The sequence below is a fragment of the Cebidichthys violaceus genome, unplaced genomic scaffold (genome assembly GCF_023349555.1).
Source record: "Cebidichthys violaceus isolate CVI_PGR_0920_01 unplaced genomic scaffold, fCebVio1.0.p SCAF_16, whole genome shotgun sequence".
Lineage (NCBI taxonomy): Eukaryota > Metazoa > Chordata > Actinopteri > Perciformes > Stichaeidae > Cebidichthys > Cebidichthys violaceus.
In genome coordinates, this window is record NW_027176329.1 from 5,422,999 (window position 1) to 5,440,321 (window position 17,323).

Consider the following 17,323-nt stretch of genomic DNA (forward strand, 5'->3'; position numbering starts at 1 on the left):
AGCAGAATTTCGAAAGAAACAAACAACAACAAACAACTTTTCTCACCGGCTGAATCTCTGTGTGTGTGTGTGTGTGTGTGTGTGTGTGTGTGTGTGTGTGTGAGAGAGAGATTGTGTATGTGCCATTGTGTATATGTGTGTGTATGTGTGTGTGTGAGAGATTGTGTATGTGTCATTGTGTGTGTGTGTGTGTGTGTGTGTGTGTGTGTGTGTGTGTGTGTGTGTATATGTGTGTGTGTATATGTGTGTGTATATGTGTGTGTGTGTGTGTGTGTGTGTGTGTGTGTGTGTGTGTGTGTGTGTGTGTGTGTGTGTCTGGCAAAGAGTTGTACAGTCTGTGCTCGTCCGTTCCTCTCAGGCTTGCGTCTCTGCGTCTGGCTGGGTTACTGCTCTTTCAGAGTGACTCAGACGGCTGCGTGGCTGTCTGGCTGGTAGTGCAGTTTTGAATGTTTCAGGGTCACCGTGCTCACAAAGGCCTGTCATCACCAATAGAAGTACTTCAGCAATCTCTCGATGTTGCAGTGGCTACACCTGTAGTCTGGCTGCATCTCAATGGAGAGACTAACGGCATGAATAAAAACAAAGTCGACTCATTTAACAGGATTTTGAGCTCTAAATTATGCCCCCAGCTACACAAATACACCACCCACTGTAGGGAGCATGATATACATTTTTTTGATGTATTTCTTTGCTTATTATCTGCCACTTCTTATCTGTTAATTCTCAGACTATCGCCCCCTTTTTTCTTTCTTTTTTCTGTATTTCTTTTGTGCTTTCCCAGCCGAATTCCCTGACAGCTCACGATTGCTCTAGCTTAGTGTCTACCTTCACGGACCTTCTACGGTCACTCATTTCCTCCTTTCTGCTTATTTAACCTTTGTTGTATTTATGTGATTGCTGTATACAATAAAAAAAGACGTTCTGTCTGCTGGCTCACATTTTCAAAAGACTTCTCTAATGGTCACTATGATCTCTATTCAAACAGTTTCCTGAAAACGTTCGTCCAGCTTTATTCACCACTGATTTATTGGTCTGCAGTTTTGTTTCATCACTGGTGTGGTGTTTAATAAAAAAAAAAAATGAACCAGTGAATTTCCTTTTTCCAGTATTTAGTTTTATTATTTATGTTCTCTTTTTTGGCTTTCTGCAAGTGTTATCACTCATATCAACTGTTCTATATTTTAAAGTCATAATAAGAATTTGTGTACTTTGTGTCTTTTTTGCTGCTCTCTTTCTCCGACACGATAGTAATCCAAACTTGACCCAGTCTGTGGCAGCATTTTTATTATTTGCTCTTGTGTCGGGGTGCTCTTTCCTTGAAACGATCCGGTGGTTCACATGAAGATTACAATTTATAATTGGTAGTAGAAACAGACATTTCTATGGAATTAACCGAGTAAATACTCAGTAGTTGGCATGCGTATGTGATGACAACCAGGGCTGAACAGATAAAAGAAAAGTGTCCAGATTACGTCCACCGTAAATGAAAGGAAAAGGGGGGAGACACTGTTCTGGTTGGCTGACGTGTGATCTCTAGGCTGTGTGTTGTAGAATCAATAATCAAACTGCAGGTAACCGCTGTAATCAAAAAGGCAACATGGTTTATACTTTAACTATGTATGTACCCCGTAGCATGTCATACTGTTCTGGAGCTTCACCACAAAGGTGTGAAATACATTAAAATTATTGAAAAATGGATCAAATAATATTGTGTCTTGGATTGCTCCCTAAATCCTTTGCAACGCTGTAGCCATGTCATTTTCCTGAAAGTCCCTCACATTGAGGAATTTCCCTTGATCTCCCGTGTCTTTTGGACTCAACGGTTTTCCTTTTTTTGGACTCAAAGATCTTCCTTTTTTCCTCTGTGATGTGAACGTAGGTTCTCCCCGGGAGTGGCCAATGACGCGGCACCCTCCACCGGCACCATGAAGAGGCGCACGCAGTCCCTCAGCGCCCTGCCCAAAGACGGAGACAGGAAGGTCAGTCCACCATGCAGACGGACGGTCAAAAAACAGAGACAAATATATTCTCACCATGAAACTGAGATTTGTGTTCCCTTCCAAAACCTCAACCAGAGGGAGAAGGATCACATCCGCCGACCAATGAACGCATTCATGATCTTCAGCAAGCGCCACCGGGCCCTGGTGCACCAGCGACATCCCAACCAAGACAACCGAACAGTCAGCAAGATCCTGGGGGAGTGGTGGTACGCTCTGGGGCCCAACGAGAAGCAGCAGTACCACGATCTGGCTTTCCAGGTGAAGATAGAATTCTTTATTTGGCTCTTATTTTTGGTTTGTTTTGCAGTGTGCATTTTACGAAGTAGTGACTCTTCAGCCGGTATACAAGAGCTTTTCATTTTGCGCTATAGACATCCAGATTCACATTAACATTAATAGCAGCTTGTCTGGAATAAGTTCCTGAAAAACGTTAAAGACCCTCTCCTCCTCCTCCTCCTCCTCCTCCTTCTTCTCTTCCTCCAGGTGAAAGAGGCCCACTTCAGAGCCCACCCAGACTGGAAGTGGTGTAACAAGGACCGCAGGAAGTCGCTGTCGGAGGGCCGTGGGTTGCCAAAGGAGTCACGGGAGAGGAGCATGTCAGAGAGCATAGGTGTGTGCGCGTGCGTTGATTAGCATTGATGAGCATTTCTGGAACATAACACACAAAGGCTTTTACAAGGAAAACAGTCAGTGAATCATCAACTGCTTTGACTCTCTTTTTGTCTGGCGTAGATCCCTTAAAACACATTCAGCCATGCTGAACCATCGTCTGACATGATGAACCGTCATTATAGAAAACATACAGATTTCTTATTGCACATCGCAGGTGTTTTTGCCGATGCTGTAAGACAGCGCGTTGGTGTGGATTTATGTGGAACTAGTTTTGTTGATCTACTCCATACATGACTCACTGTGATAGTTTATCTTTGATCAGACTCCTCTCTCCTCCAGATCCCCATCCGGAGTCTCAGGTGCCGGAGGGGGGGAAGGGAGGAGGCTCGTGCTGGCCAATGGGATCGGAGCGCCGAGTGGGGCTGTTTGCGGGGCAGCACCCGCGTCCCCGAGCCTTTTCCCAGAGTGCCGTGCACACCCTGGAGCAGAGGGAGAGAGACCTGGAGAAGGTAGGCGGTTGCTGGTCTGTAGCTCGAAGGCAGCAAACAGACTCGGGAGATTAAAGAATGTGAAGCAAACTGTTCACGATCACCAGCTAGTTTAATCTTCAGGCTGGAGAGAATTAAAATCATGTGCTTTACAGTCAAGTCAGTATTCAAGCACTTTAACACTGTATTTGTTGCATCCAAGAGAACAAAGACAGAACTAAATAAAATAAAGAAATGCAGAGAATAAAAGCAGACTGAAGTAATTCTTTCTAAAAAAAAAAAGAATCTGGGCTAATGCTTGTGTGTATGTGAGCGCCTACGCACCAACATACGTGTGTGTATTTATAGACAGCAGACGTGTGTCCTTCACGCTGCAAAGCATTTCGGTTGAACTCCACGACTGAAAGCACGCCGTTCAAAAAGAACTGTTCAAATGGACTCTGTAGGTTCTTTGTGTGAGGGCTTGAGTTGTTGCCGCTGAAAGCCCACCGAAAGCTCCGGGGGGAGCTCAGCCCTCCAACTTCAAAGGTTTCACTCTCTACTGGTTTTTTAGTGCCTTTGAAGGCACTGTGGTGTTTGCTGCTACGCTCCTAATCACAGTGGGATAGACCTGCATGTGAGCTCTTTTGTTTTAAAGGCTTTCATTTAATGCTGGCGGCAGAATCGTATCCATGCCTTGATAATAGCGTTATTACTTCTGTCTGAAGTGTTCTTCTGAAGTACTTAGGGTTTTACTTTTTTTGTTTTCAAGTTTACAAGTGCAGTGCCTGTTTGAGGACGTGGCTGTTTCGGAGCGCTTCTTTGTTTCCATGGAAGTGAAGAAGTGTTCGGTTATAACGTTTGTGCATCCAGCAGCAAAAATGAAGCGCAGTTGAGGCCAGCTGTGTGGCGAACATGCTTGTCTGCAGTTTCCTGAAGCACCGCCCCCACTGCTGCACTGAACGTTAAAGCTTGTTTATTCAAAGCTTATTAATATTGATGTTGTCGTGTGTCCAAATTGCGCCAATTTTAATACTGCACGTCCTTGGGTCCGCAGCACAACACCCGCCAAGTGTGAAGTGGCTCGGATGGGTTTGCGTGATATGCGAAGGACACACAGACAGAGATTCATGCTTCATAGTTATGTTGTAAAACTGTAAAATGTGCTTCTCCTTTTGCCTTTCCTGTCAGGAGGAGGGGGCGAGTCTGTTTCGCCGTCAGCCCCCGCCTCAGGCCCTGTACAAGGGCGGGATCAGCGAGGACGTGACCAGCGACGAAGAGCGCATGGTCATCTGTGAGGAAGAGGGAGACGACGACGTCATGGGTGTGTTGGGTGATCAGCACGGCGGTCTAGTGGCTGTTGGGAGAGGCTGTTGTTGCACAACCACAAAAGTCATAGTTTCAGTTCCTACAACGATCAGTGTGTCTTCAAAAATAGACGCTGACACTTAAGACTTCACAATCACAATGACGGTTTTAGCAAAACACCTAAATGCTAAAAAAAAAAAGAAGCTGTGTCATCAGGTGAGCCTCAGCCCTGGGACTGTTAACTGCTAGTGCTAGAATTTAACAGTAGCTCATAATTGGCCATTTGATGCTGATACTTGTGGTTTAAAGGCACTGATTGCAAACGGGGAGCAGTTAAAAGAATATTGTGCGTTAAGTCCCCTTTTGCTGAAATGTGCTAACTTCTCATATTTATGCCCCACCCTCAGAGGATTCCTGTCCTGAAGGCTCCATCGACCTCAAGTGTAAGGAGAGAGTGACGGACAGCGATGAAGACGAACCAGACGGACAGGTAGCTGCAGTCCTCATCAAGTCATTGGAATCACTTTCCACCGTGAACTTCACTTTGAGATTGATTTTCTGGGCAACTGCGTGCCTCTATATAAATACAATATTATGGATTTTAGATTAGATTAGATAGATTTTCTTTTTATTCAATACTTTCATTCCATATATAGTCTTTGCATCAAGGCATGGAGTATAAGGTACCGCATTTAGTAAAAGCTGAATCTGGGTCTTCATCACACGTATGAGTTAAGTATTGATGTAGGTGGATTATTTTTGTAGGTATCGAGCCTTGTAGAGTTGCTTTCTTCTACAGTATAATTCTGCATGAAAGGCATCATATCGTTGGTGGTTGCTTTATCCCCATCGAGCATTTAAAACTCACAGATTTTCCAGAGGTACCGTGAGCTCTTAAGTAAGTAACGTCTTGTGTTCAAGAAGTAGAAGAGAACTTTACAGAGTAACTTTCCCAGCTTTGATCCCTTCGTCTCTCTCTCTCTTCCCTCCAGCATGGCTTCCAGCCAGTGGCTCGCTCCTCTCTCCCTTCTTCCTCTCCCTCCACCCCTCACTCCGACTCCACCTTTGCTAAAGGAAACGGAGGAGGAGGAGGTGAAGAGGGCTCAGAGAGGAAGAGAAAGAGAGACGGAGGAGAGGAGGGGAGCGAGGGAAGATCCAAGAGAGAAGAAGCAGCAGCAGATGGAGGAGAAGGAGGTGGAGGAGGTGGTGGGGTCTCCTCTCATCCATCCAGCGTCCAGTCTCCCCTCGCTTTGGCCCAGCAGGGTTTGACCCAGGTCCTCGGCGCCGTCCGCACGGCCCCCACAATGACCAATGTGGGGCGACCCATCACCAGCACACCCGTCCCCATCGCCAGCAGGCCAGAGGAAGGAGCCGTTGCCGGCAACTCCCTGCCTCAGGACAAGAAAGCCGCTCTCCTGATTGGAGGAGTCGGACCTCAGCAGCTGCCAATCGTCGCGGGTGGTGGGTACCTGTCCTCGTCCTCCTCCCCCGGTCCAGTCAGTGTAACTCCCGTGGGGGGCAGCGGCCTGGTCACTAGCCTAGTTCTGGGAGGGTCCTTTCCCGCCACCCAGCCAGTGCCGCTCCTCACCCCGCAGCCGCACGCACAAACCCCCCTACCTGTCCTCCAGCCCCAGCTCCACCCCACCGGCGCCACCTCCACTCTCACACCTCCCGCCGGCCCCAAGCCGCTAGCGCAGGTCCAGTACATCTTGCCCACCGAGGGCCCCTCCTCCCCTCAACTCACCCACCAGCAAATTCTCTCCCTGCCCGCCAATGCCGCCCTGGCCAATGGCATGCACTCGGGGGCGGGCATCAGAGTTGCATCAGTCAGCCCCGGAACCAGAGGTGAGACAGAGAGCAGCGATTGGCTGATAAAGAAAGAACAAATCAGAGTTTAGTCTTAGTGTTTTCACCGGTCTCCACTGAGGCCTGGAAAAGAGTCTTTCTTAAATTATTCTCTTTTTGCTGTAAGTCCCTTGTTTTCTATTAATCATCTCCGCAGGAAGCTCTGAAAATAGATTTGATTGTCTTACATAAAGGGGAGATGAATGATTGACAGGGGAAGCACTGTTGACACGAGTATGAGCGCCCGCCGCCCACCCATGCCTTAATCACTCTATTCAGAAGAGTCTGAAGCAACAGAACATTGTTCCACCTTGTTATCAGAGAGGAATTTCACTATTATCAGTAGCTGAAATGTCCTCTCATGTCTCAGTGTGTCTCCACCCACCCATCGCTCCTGTGCCGTCCTCCCCTCCCGTCTTTTGGCTCGATTCATCTGTTTCTCACGCTGAGTGTTTTAATTCTCTCTCTCTCTCTCTCTCTCTGTCTCCCCGCTCTCTCCTTCTCAGTCCAAACCCAGTCGCCGGTCTTGCAGAGCAAGATGTTGGTTCCCATGGCAACAGTGAGAACAGGGTCTACTCCTCCTCATCCCTCCATTTCTCTGGTAGCTCCGCCTCTTCCTGTGCAGAACGGCTCCGTGACAGGAAACAAGGTACGAATGTCAACGCGGTGACTGAAGCGAGTGCGAGCAGCTCCCGAGGTAAAATAGACGCCACCCTGTTTGCTGACAGGTGACAAGGTGGTCAAATCTGCTTTGCAGGGACAGAAAATCTATTTGATGAAGGAAAAATACAAAACATTTGCTGGTTCTAGCTTTTCAAATTAAATGGGTTAACTCCTTTCTCTTTTATATAATTGTAAATTGATTATTTGTGGATTTTGGACTGTTGGTGAAATAAAACCATTAATTTAATGAAGATCTCCCGAGCTTTCTGACCTTCTAACGGGCATTTTTTCCTACTATTTAAAAATGTTTTCCCTTATAAACTTCATTATTAATCTAGACAATCAAATTACGTGAGAAATGATAGCATGGTTAGGGTTAGTTGTAGCTCTACTACTGTGCTGCATTTTATTCTGAAGGGACCAGTTGCTTTAACAAACTCCTAGAATTGTTTTTAGGACCACCCCCTGGTAGAGTGGACGTCTTACCCATGACCCTTTGCTGCATCTCGTCCTCTCTCTCTCTCATAATAAATTAAATAGTATATATATTTTTTATATATATATATATATAATATATATATACTGTATATATATATCAGATGTGTGTTCCCTAAAAATAAGTTGGTGAGAAATTCCTTTTGTTTATGTGCCCCCCCCATAAAGATCATCCAGATCGCGCCGATGCCTGTGGTCCACCCTTGCGGTGCAGCAGCAGTGCATCCTGGGAGTCCCTTTCCCGTTTCCGTGGCAACAGTGATGGCTCCCGGTGCCGTGCCCCCACAGACCGTTCTTCTGACCTCTCCACCCACCAGGTCACTAACACCTATTAGACGCTTTGATTTTCCTCAGTTATTTTGATTTTAGCTAGGCTCATAACTTATTCTTCTTAAGTCTTTTTTGTTTTTATGACAGTAAACTGAATATCTTTAGGTTTTGGATTGTTGAACCGTGGTCATTATTTAATTTTTTACTACTGTTCTCTCCTTCAGGATCACCTATGTCCAGGCTGGCCCGGGAGTTACCACGGCGACACCCCAACAGGCCACGCCCGCTGCGAGCCCTGCGTATCTCCCATCGTCCCTGGCAACCCTGGGCTTCACCGCCATCGCCCCGGCGGGGCAAACCCTGGTTCAGCCACTGTTGGCCCCGCCCCTGAGCTGTCAACCACAGACCCCTCCGGGTCAGGCCTCAGCAGCCGCTGGTCGTCAGGTAAAGAGGAACAGAGAACTGTACAGCTACTATTTTTATAGTAGTAATTCTTTACTATAGCTTTCTATATCTCTATAGTAGTAATACTATATGTTGGAGGTTTTTCTTTTCAATACAAATACTGCAGATTTATTTCACAAAATGTCCATGTTTTACCAGTGGTGTATGAATTAATTAAACCGTATCAAATACCTCTTAACATGCACATAAAAGGACAGAAAAGGATTAAAGGTGCAGCATTCTGGTATCAATTCATCCTGACTACATTACATTTTACATTGTGTGGCAGCAGTTTCACATGAATACAGAAATTTAAATGCATAATTTCAATGACCAGTTACGTTTGAATATCACCGCGCCCGTCACAGCACATCATCAGGTTTTTGCTAGCTAACGTTCCCTTGGACACAGTGACGCAAAATGGATCGTTTTTGGAAATTAAAGAGTGATGTGGGAGACAACCCTGCGCCAGTAAAAGCTCTAAAGCGTGTGGTGAGGAAATATGTGGTGAGGTTAGGGTTATATATAATATAACCCTAATACTTTAAATTTTGATTCATAATGGCAGGCAGTGATGGGTGAGGGTAAGCAGAATATATACATAGTGGTCATTACAGCTGACAGTGGCATAACACATATTTAAAGCCCAATTTGTTTGTTTTCCAGCAGGTTGAGAAACCCTGCTCCAGAAGTAATAGATTCATTGAATCCCACTTCCACTTTCTTCACTTCTTCAGCTCACCTCATGACATTTTCACTGTTCGGCTGTTAGCTTTCTTTTTCTTACTTTACAAAGCAAACACAAATCTCTCATTGCCGTCATTGCTGTCTTCTCCGTCAGGTGCTAACTGCCATCTACCCTGCACCGACCGCTGCGCTAACCACTGGCGTGGTCTCCGTGACAACCGCGCCGCCCTCGGTGGCCCCCCCGGCCCATGACGTGACGAGCCCTTCCTCTCCGTCGGCGACAGAGGCGCAGGGCTCGGTGGCGGCGACCCTTCTGCCTAACGTGGCAGAGGAGGTGGAGGTGAAGGTGGAGGTGAAGAGGGAGAACCTGTCGGATGGTCCGACTGAGGATGGGTGGTCGAGCTGTGCTGCCGGCTCCTCTTATGCCACCTGTGCGATTAATATCACAGCAGGTAACGCTCCACCGCCTTTGTGTGGTTTGGCTTTAAATTTCACTTTTTTTTTTGGTGTTGGGTAGGTTACAAAAAAAAAAATTAGTTTAGTTTAATTTAGTGTGAAGACCTAAAAACAATTACACAAAATATAGACATCTACGTGAAAACATGGTTTTGCAGAATCTTCAGATATTTTCTAAATTACCCGCCATGGGCATTCGTTTTTACATTTAAAGCGACAGTTTGGATGTTTTGAAGTGGGGATTTGTATGAGGTTCTTATCCATAGTCAGTGTATTATCTACAGTAGATGGTGGTAGGCACGCCACCAGTTTGGAGAAAGTATCAGCACGGTAGTGGACGGGGGCAGCAGCAAAACCTGTTTCAGACACCTGATGAATCAGAATCAATGTAAGTGTTCGCTATATTCACAACATTTTCACGCTTCACCTTGCAGTCAGACAGCTCTTTCCAACAGGACCGTTATCTATGCTCTCTTCAAAGCCACAAGACTTATTTGGCAAACTTTAATTGAGATAATTCAACCTCACAGAACATGGATGTTGCAGGCCTATCGCTGTCTCAATTGATTAGTTTGTTTGTGTTATTGTGTGATTTTGGTGTTTTGAACAAAGCAGCAACCTCCAGTGCTGAGAAATGAAGCCAACGCTGAAGTGCCAAAAAATGGCCTCTTGAGGCTGGCTCCAAAAGTGAGTCAATCTCCATAGACCTCTATGTTGAAAATGCTCAACTTTACATCACAAATAAACATGTTTACAGCCTGGTTTTGGTGTCTACACGTGCACGTTAATGACAACATTACCTGAATTTTATGGAACTCACCCGTTTAAATTGTATTAAAGCTTATAGTTAGGCATAAAGGAGCACGTGGCTCCTCAGAACCCTATGGGTGAGTTCAGGGAGGCTTCGCCCATATTTTATACAGTCTACGGTTTTAAAGGATTAATTCAGGTTCACCAAAGTCACACAATAATGCAAATATACTAACCAATCGAGGCAGTGGTAGACCAGCGACTCCCGTGTTCTGGAAGGTTAAATTACTGTTTTTTGGGGCGCTTTGGTGAGGGCTGTCTGATGACAAGATGAAGCAGTGAAAATATTCTTATCGATTTTTTTTAGGTGTCTAAAATACGTCCACAGCAGTACATTGCTCTGCTCCCGTGCTGGTACTTCTGTTTCTCCAACCGGAGCGTGCTGATCGCTATCTGCTGTACTGATGTTCCGCTCTCTATGGCTAAGAACATACAACCCCACCTCAAAAAATCCGCACGATCCCTTTAAGGCATTAAAAGGGGCCATATTGTTGCAGAATCAGTCTGCTTTTCCTCCAGATTAAAATCTTATTTTCTAAACTGAGCATGCAGGATTAAGACCAGAGCGATAAATGAGGATGATGCAGAATTTAATTCAATTTTTTTTAAATCAAAGTCTAAAATGATCTTTATCTGTTCTAGTTAAAAAAGAGGAGGACATCGGCCTGCACATCAAAGAAGAAAACCTCGGAGATGGACACGGCGGAGATAAACAAAACGACAGGGAGACGGAGAGAGGGGCGAAGGAGAGCAGGGACAAAAAGGGAGGCAGGGAGACGGACAGAGAGGACTACAGCATAGACGACAGCAGCAAAGAGGTGAGAAAAGCTGCCCAGCTCATTCAGCGGATTCTCTCATCTCTTGAAGCTTTGGTGAAAGAGCTTTAGAAGCCTATTCAAACGGTTTTAGGTCTGATTGATACAAGAACACACCAAAATGTATTATTCTTCTTGTTACACACTTACATCAGGTGTTTATCAACAGTTTTTGTTCCCTCCAGTAAGACAAACAATCTTTTCTGAGCTGGAAACAATAGTACGGAGACAAAGAGACATGCTAACAGTTCTCCATAAACGTAGATATTGTGCAGTGGAAAAAATGAAGGAATAATTAAGACAATTTCAAAGAGTTGTGAGGGAATGGTACACCTATTGTCTCGCTCTCTTCCCAGGCCGGACCTCACACCCCTCCTCCGCCGCCCCCGGGTTTGGACCCCCCACCCCCTCCCCCTGCGGAAAGAGAGCCCCCCTCTGGCTCGAAGAAGACCAAGTTCAGACCCCCGCCGCTCAAAAAGACGCCCGACTCTCTCGAGAAGTAAGTGGGACGATGTCGGCACGAGACAGGCGCGAATCAGTGCTGAGGGAACTTCTCGTCAGTGCTTCCATTTTTTTTTTTAATGAGTCAAATATTTCTCAGTGGGTTTAGTGTCTAGAAGCTTCGGAATATGCGAGATGACATCACATGAGGAAGCAACCGTAAAACGAGGGAAATGCATGCGAGACGTTAAGCACTTAGTCATAATTCGAGTCTCGTCTTTGGCTGCGAGACAAGCTTTCGTTAAAGTCCAGAGCCGTTCTCATGATTGGACTCATCGGAGTCACGGCTCTCGAAGAATCAGTGCCAAAGCAAAACAAAACAAGTCAGCCTGGTCCTTCTGGCTTTCCGATCGTTGTCAGACAATGTTCTCTCTATTCTAACAGTTTACATTTTGTCAAGCTGAGAGCGCTCATTTAACAGTAGCTCATCTTCTGTAGTTACAGCGTGAAGCAGCTTGAAGATGAGATTCAGCGCCCTGGACGGGACTCCATTTGTCGACTTTATTTAACACTGATGTTCGCACATTGTGGCATCTAGTTCTGTTTTTTGTTTTTGTTTTTTTAGTTTACGACCAGACCTCCAACTTGAAATGATGATGGAAACGCTTTGTTTCCTGAATATGAGTGGGCAGAGTGCTCTACCCTTTCTGTTCTTTATTTAGACAGCCGGAGAGTGGTGGGGAAGCCACAGACAAGAGAAAGCCCTGACAGAACTCAGCCCTAGGGCATGAGGAATGTGCATTTAATGCCTTAATAATTTGACCCACCAGATTACCGCACTGTTGTGGGGGGGGAACCGGCATGACCACGGTGTTCTCTGTGTGCAGGGTCCTGTCGGAGACATACTTTGAGGAGCGGTTTGCTGAGCTTCCAGAGTTCAACCCGGAGGAGGTCCTGCCTTCGCCCACTCTGCAGAGTCTGGCCACCTCGCCAAGAGCCATCCTGGGAAGCTACCGCAGGAAGAGACGCAACTCCAACGGTGAGATGCTCAGAGAGAGATGTACTCTTTTTTAAAAAACAACATTGTGTTATTTAGATTTGGAATTAAGACGTTTTTGTGTTTTTGTTTTTATTTCCCTTCTTTTTCTGCTTGATATTGATCAAATCTACCCTGTCCTCTCTTCCTATGTGTCCCCGTTTCTCTTCATACTCTTGTTATCCCCCTTTTCATCTCAGAGCTGGAGCCGACAGCCGAAGACCCCAGCTCCCCGAGGAGGAAGACCCGCCGTCTCTCCAGCTGCAGCTCGGAGCCCAACACCCCCAAGAGCGCCGCCAAGTGTGAGGGGGAGATCTTCACCTTCGACAGAGCGGGTACGACGGGTAAACGGGTGCAGCAGCAGGGAACAGCTCCAAAAAGGTGCACTGAAACTGACACGATGTTCTCCTTGTTCAACCAGGTACAGAGGGAGAGGATCTTCTTGGAGACTTGGACCGGGTCCCCTACTCATCTCTGCGCAGAACTCTGGATCAGCGCCGGGCCCTGGTCATGCAGCTGTTTCAGGAACATGGCTTCTTCCCCTCAGGTAAACCACAAGTAGATGGGACACAATGTTATGATAGAAATAACTACCTGAAATGGAGATTAAATATTTGGCTTTTATTAAAATGTTCAGGCAAACCTCAGTTCAGCTCAAAACAGTCTGTTCCTTCATTACAGCACAAGCAGTAATATTCACGTATTAGGAGGGGAGCTACAGAAGAGCTACATTTACAGAAGAGTCCTTATACTTTAAAAACAGATTCTCTCAATTTGATGTCATTTCAAAACTCCCATTTAAACACTCTGTATTTTACAGTATCAGAGAAATATGAGTGGAAAGTATACAGGGACTTTGGCTGGATTTACAGGGCTCTTTTGTTTCTGCTTTTTTTCCCTCCTCAGTTTACTTGTCGTTAAACTTGGTAGCCACTCACTCAATATCTCTATGTGATGTAAAATGCTCTATAAATACACAATTGCAGTCATAAAGAATACCACACAGGACATATGTTAATACTTGATATCATTCAGTGTTGATAACAAGCGCTCTATCTTCTTGCTCTCTGTTTCGCTTCCTCCCTCCTATTTCTCTCCCCCTCTCCAGCTCAGGCCACCGCCGCCTTCCAGGCACGCTACTCGGACACCTTCCCCACCAAGGTGTGTCTGCAGCTAAAGATCCGCGAAGTCCGTCAGAAGATCATGCAGACGGCCGCGCCCGGAACATTCGAGCCGGGTGTGTTGGCAGGGTTAGCCGAAGCCGGCTCCGCACCGTCCCACAGCTCCTCTTTCAATCAATCAGCCCGGGAGGACGGAGGGGCGGAGCAGCAAGGAGACAAAGCCAGGAGCCCCGAGGAGCCGAAAACCGAAGGGTCATAAACTGGACGGGATGACAGAGTGGAAAAAGTCGAGGAAGAGAGGAAAAGAGAGAAGAATGTTCTTGTGTGCGTTCAAGCAGTAGTGTGAATGGCTCCGGCGGGATCCGTTCTACTGGCACTAATCTCCACCAGACCTGGGCAGAATTACATCTGAATACGCTCGCAGATATTCAAACAATTCGAGGTGCGCTTGATTCGTCCAATCAGACTTTAAAAAAAAATAAAAAAGCCTCAGAAGTGGACAAATCACAAGTCCTGACGAGTCAAGTGCTTCTTGCAGTATTGCCCCCCCCCCCTCCAAAGTATCCAGAGTATTATCAGTTACCACTTTGCCCAGGTCTGCTCTCAGCACATTTGTACAGTAGTTTGTAGTTCGACACACAAACTCTGTGGCGCACACTCACTGTCTCTCCGGCGCACACACACACACAAACCCTGGTGCATATGTAATCTCCAGCATGCACATGATCCCACATAAACACACACACACACACACACACACACACCCTTACCAAATCAGACTGTTACTCTTGGTTGGCGGTCCCCGGGAGCAGCCACCAAGGATCATGACACACAAAGGCACTTTGTCACTTATCGTGCAGATGCAGTTTGCTGTTGCCAGCCAGCCAGCCAGCCAGCCAGCCCTCAGATGCCATTGACTTGACCTCCTTCTCGCCCCTTCCACTCCTCAGCACAGTGGTCGGGACACAAACACAACCCCAACGACCTCCACTGATATTCCACGGCCCCTCGATGCTGCAAGACAGACAGCACACGCAAACATATTCAGCACATGCACACACACACACACACACACACACACACACACACACACACACACACACACACACACAAACATGGACACATCTGTGCAGTGTGAGCACTCATACACAAACAAAGTCAAATCTGGTCTGACCAAGCCATTGGCCTGCACAGTTTTTAGTGATTGTAGTGAGAAGAGAGACTGAAAGCGTGAAATCAGTTCACTCCTGGAAAAAAAGAAAAAGGAAGGCAGGAGTTGGGATGTAGTGTGACCAATCTTTGCACCTTCAGTTATTGCCATTATGAAAGACTGAGTCCTCATTGGCGGGAGCTGATTCTATATGTCTGTATGTCTGTTGGGGTCCCCTCCCCGAAAAAAAACCCTGTGCGAACAGGCACCGTAAAGAGATTATGTAAAGAGACTTTTGGTTGTGAGGCTTCGAAGAATCTACGTTTAAGTTCGACACTGACTGACCGGCTCCCGACGGAGCACAGAGAAATAAGGCAGAAGAAGAACGGTGGGCGATGCTCATCGGATGGAAGATTCATCTTCCATCTATAGGAAGACAAGATAATAAAAGCGAATAAGGACAACAACACGATAAAGCTTACCAACAGAGAGAAAAAGTAGAATTTGAACCAAACTTCTCTGAATCTCCCAGTGGATATAATGTTGCTTTCTCTCGTTATCGTTGCCGTGGAAATAACCCGTTATACCGTGGCCTGTTTTTTCTCTTGTGGCTCTATTGTGTTTCTTCTCCAGCATAAAAAATATAAAATCACATCAAAAAAAAAATAATGTAAACTCTGGACAAAAAAGGGGACAAAATCAGTCTGCGCCCCACCCTACTTTTAATTGTACCTGGGGCGGTTCTCTCCCCCTCCCCCCCTCCCTTACCCCCCTTCCCTCCTCTTCAATTCTCACCAGACACAGAAGTGGGGGGAGCAGGGGCTTTGTCGTTTTGTAAAAACGTTGAAATCAGGTGTTTGCACAATTTGTGCGGCCCGTCTCGCCGCAAGTTAAATCAGGAAAGTATTGTTTTTAGAGATTGTTTTAGTAGAAAAAAAAATAATAACCTTGTTCCGTATGTTATCAACCAACTTATTCCTCTCCTTGTCCTCCCTGCCCTCCCCCCCCCCCTTTCTTTCAACTCTCCTCATTCCTCTTCTTTACCTCAACCCCTCAAGTGTTGTTAGATAGTGCCCTTAAGCACTGGTCCCGGGTCAAGCGCTATGTAGCTCAGGATGGTTCTGGTTAGGGTTAGTTCAGGGAAAGCAGATCCTAGACCAGCCCTGGAGGGCAGTCTCTGGAGCCCTCCCCTCTTCCCTCTCTTCTCGACACTTTATCCTTTCCCGTCAAATGGTGCAATAGGACATTTATTTTATTTTTATTTTTTTTCGGAAATTGGGTGGGTTTTTTTGTTTTTCGGGGGGGGTGGGGAGGCTCTGTGCCATAGATATTAAATCCAATGCAGTCAGTCAGTGAGAGGAATGAGCTGTTGTGATACTGTCTTTAACTATGGTATAAAACAAAAACAAAAAAGAATCACACAATTATTGTTATTGTTGAAGAGATAGAGAGTATAACTTACTAAAAGTCAAGGACAATTTTTGAATAGCACTTTTTGGCTCTTTGCTTCCTCGGCGGAGAGCGGGGGGTAGTTATTATTATGGGTATCTCTTTTATTTCTCTGTATACAGTTGGATGTGTGAAAAAAAAATATATACCGGTATTTCCATATATGTGCATTTAGGTCTGTGTTCGGGTGTGTGTGTATGTTTTGGCACATGCAGGTAGCGTGTTAACACTACCAACCTCTTGCTCTTTCTCCACACAGCAACATTATCAATAGTATATTTTTCATCGTATTCTACATTCTATATTCTACTCTAGAGACAGTATTTTTATAGTCACCATGACTATTTTGCCCACCATCTTGACTGTTATCAAACCCAGTTGATTCAGGATATATATGAAATATATATTCAGGATATACAATATATAAATATATATGAATACACACAGGTAATAGAGGACTATCAATTCTCATCTCTTTGGGGTTAGGGCTGTAAAGTGTCCGTCTGCATGCATGTGCAATTACGTGCACGCGTGCACACACCCACACAGACATATGTGCATCCACACACATGTATGTGTGTACACTGTATGATTGTGCTTAAAAATAAACTGTCCTTACTTTGGAGAAGGAATTTTAGGATGAGCGAGGTGAGTGTTATCTCATAAGCAGGCATGTTGACCATGTGCAATATTTCTAAACAACAACAAAAAAAACTAAATATTGAAAATATTAAAGTTCTAACACAATGTCCCATGTCCTTGAATTTATTTCACATGCTTGAATTTCTCTCGCTTTTGGAAAGTTTCCAAAAAAATGTATGTCTTATTTATCATTCCACATACAGAAGACTCCCTGATTTATTGAAATCTCTACTTCCAGAATGACAGTGGATACAAGAGAGGATAGCTGATGCAAATGAATCATCACATGACCAAATTTTACTAGAGACAAATGAACAGGCAAATCTCTGGAAAACACAAGTGTTCACTTTTCCAACTAGCCTTTATAAGAATCTCAGTGTTAAGTGTGCCTATTGGATTAGAGTAGCCTTTCACACTGAGGTCATATTGGGTGAGAGGTGGATTAAGGTAAGGGACCCGGTCAGAGAGCCTTCCATATCTTTTAAAAAAACACTGGGAAGCTAGAAGTTACGACAGCCTGTCTACTTCAAAACAAATAAGCCCCTAGGCCTTCAAGATACTGAAGTATGTTGTTTTACCCACACAAGACGTATCATATTATTACTTATATGG

The 17,323-nt window shown here is 45.5% G+C and overlaps 1 protein-coding gene across 2 annotated transcripts in view; it reads left to right on the forward strand.

Annotated features, from left to right (window-relative positions):
* Positions 1-16,818, forward strand: part of cica (capicua transcriptional repressor a) — a 34,493-nt gene extending 17,675 nt beyond the window's left edge. Inside the window, exons 6-22 of one of the 2 annotated variants that reach the window (XM_068710855.1) lie at positions 1,880-1,979; positions 2,076-2,258; positions 2,484-2,610; positions 2,952-3,121; positions 4,271-4,403; positions 4,795-4,877; positions 5,380-6,232; positions 6,739-6,881; positions 7,559-7,707; positions 7,885-8,104; positions 8,946-9,243; positions 10,700-10,875; positions 11,229-11,371; positions 12,201-12,352; positions 12,550-12,684; positions 12,771-12,896; positions 13,458-16,818. In XM_068710855.1, the coding sequence (XP_068566956.1) occupies positions 1,880-1,979; positions 2,076-2,258; positions 2,484-2,610; positions 2,952-3,121; positions 4,271-4,403; positions 4,795-4,877; positions 5,380-6,232; positions 6,739-6,881; positions 7,559-7,707; positions 7,885-8,104; positions 8,946-9,243; positions 10,700-10,875; positions 11,229-11,371; positions 12,201-12,352; positions 12,550-12,684; positions 12,771-12,896; positions 13,458-13,729 (3,463 nt within the window). In that variant the 3' untranslated portion in view covers positions 13,730-16,818. The remainder of the gene's footprint in view (positions 1-1,879; positions 1,980-2,075; positions 2,259-2,483; positions 2,611-2,951; positions 3,122-4,270; positions 4,404-4,794; positions 4,878-5,379; positions 6,233-6,738; positions 6,882-7,558; positions 7,708-7,884; positions 8,105-8,945; positions 9,244-10,699; positions 10,876-11,228; positions 11,372-12,200; positions 12,353-12,549; positions 12,685-12,770; positions 12,897-13,457) is intronic. The other variant, XM_068710856.1, reaches the window with a different exon arrangement.
* Positions 16,819-17,323: the final 505 nt, after the last annotated feature.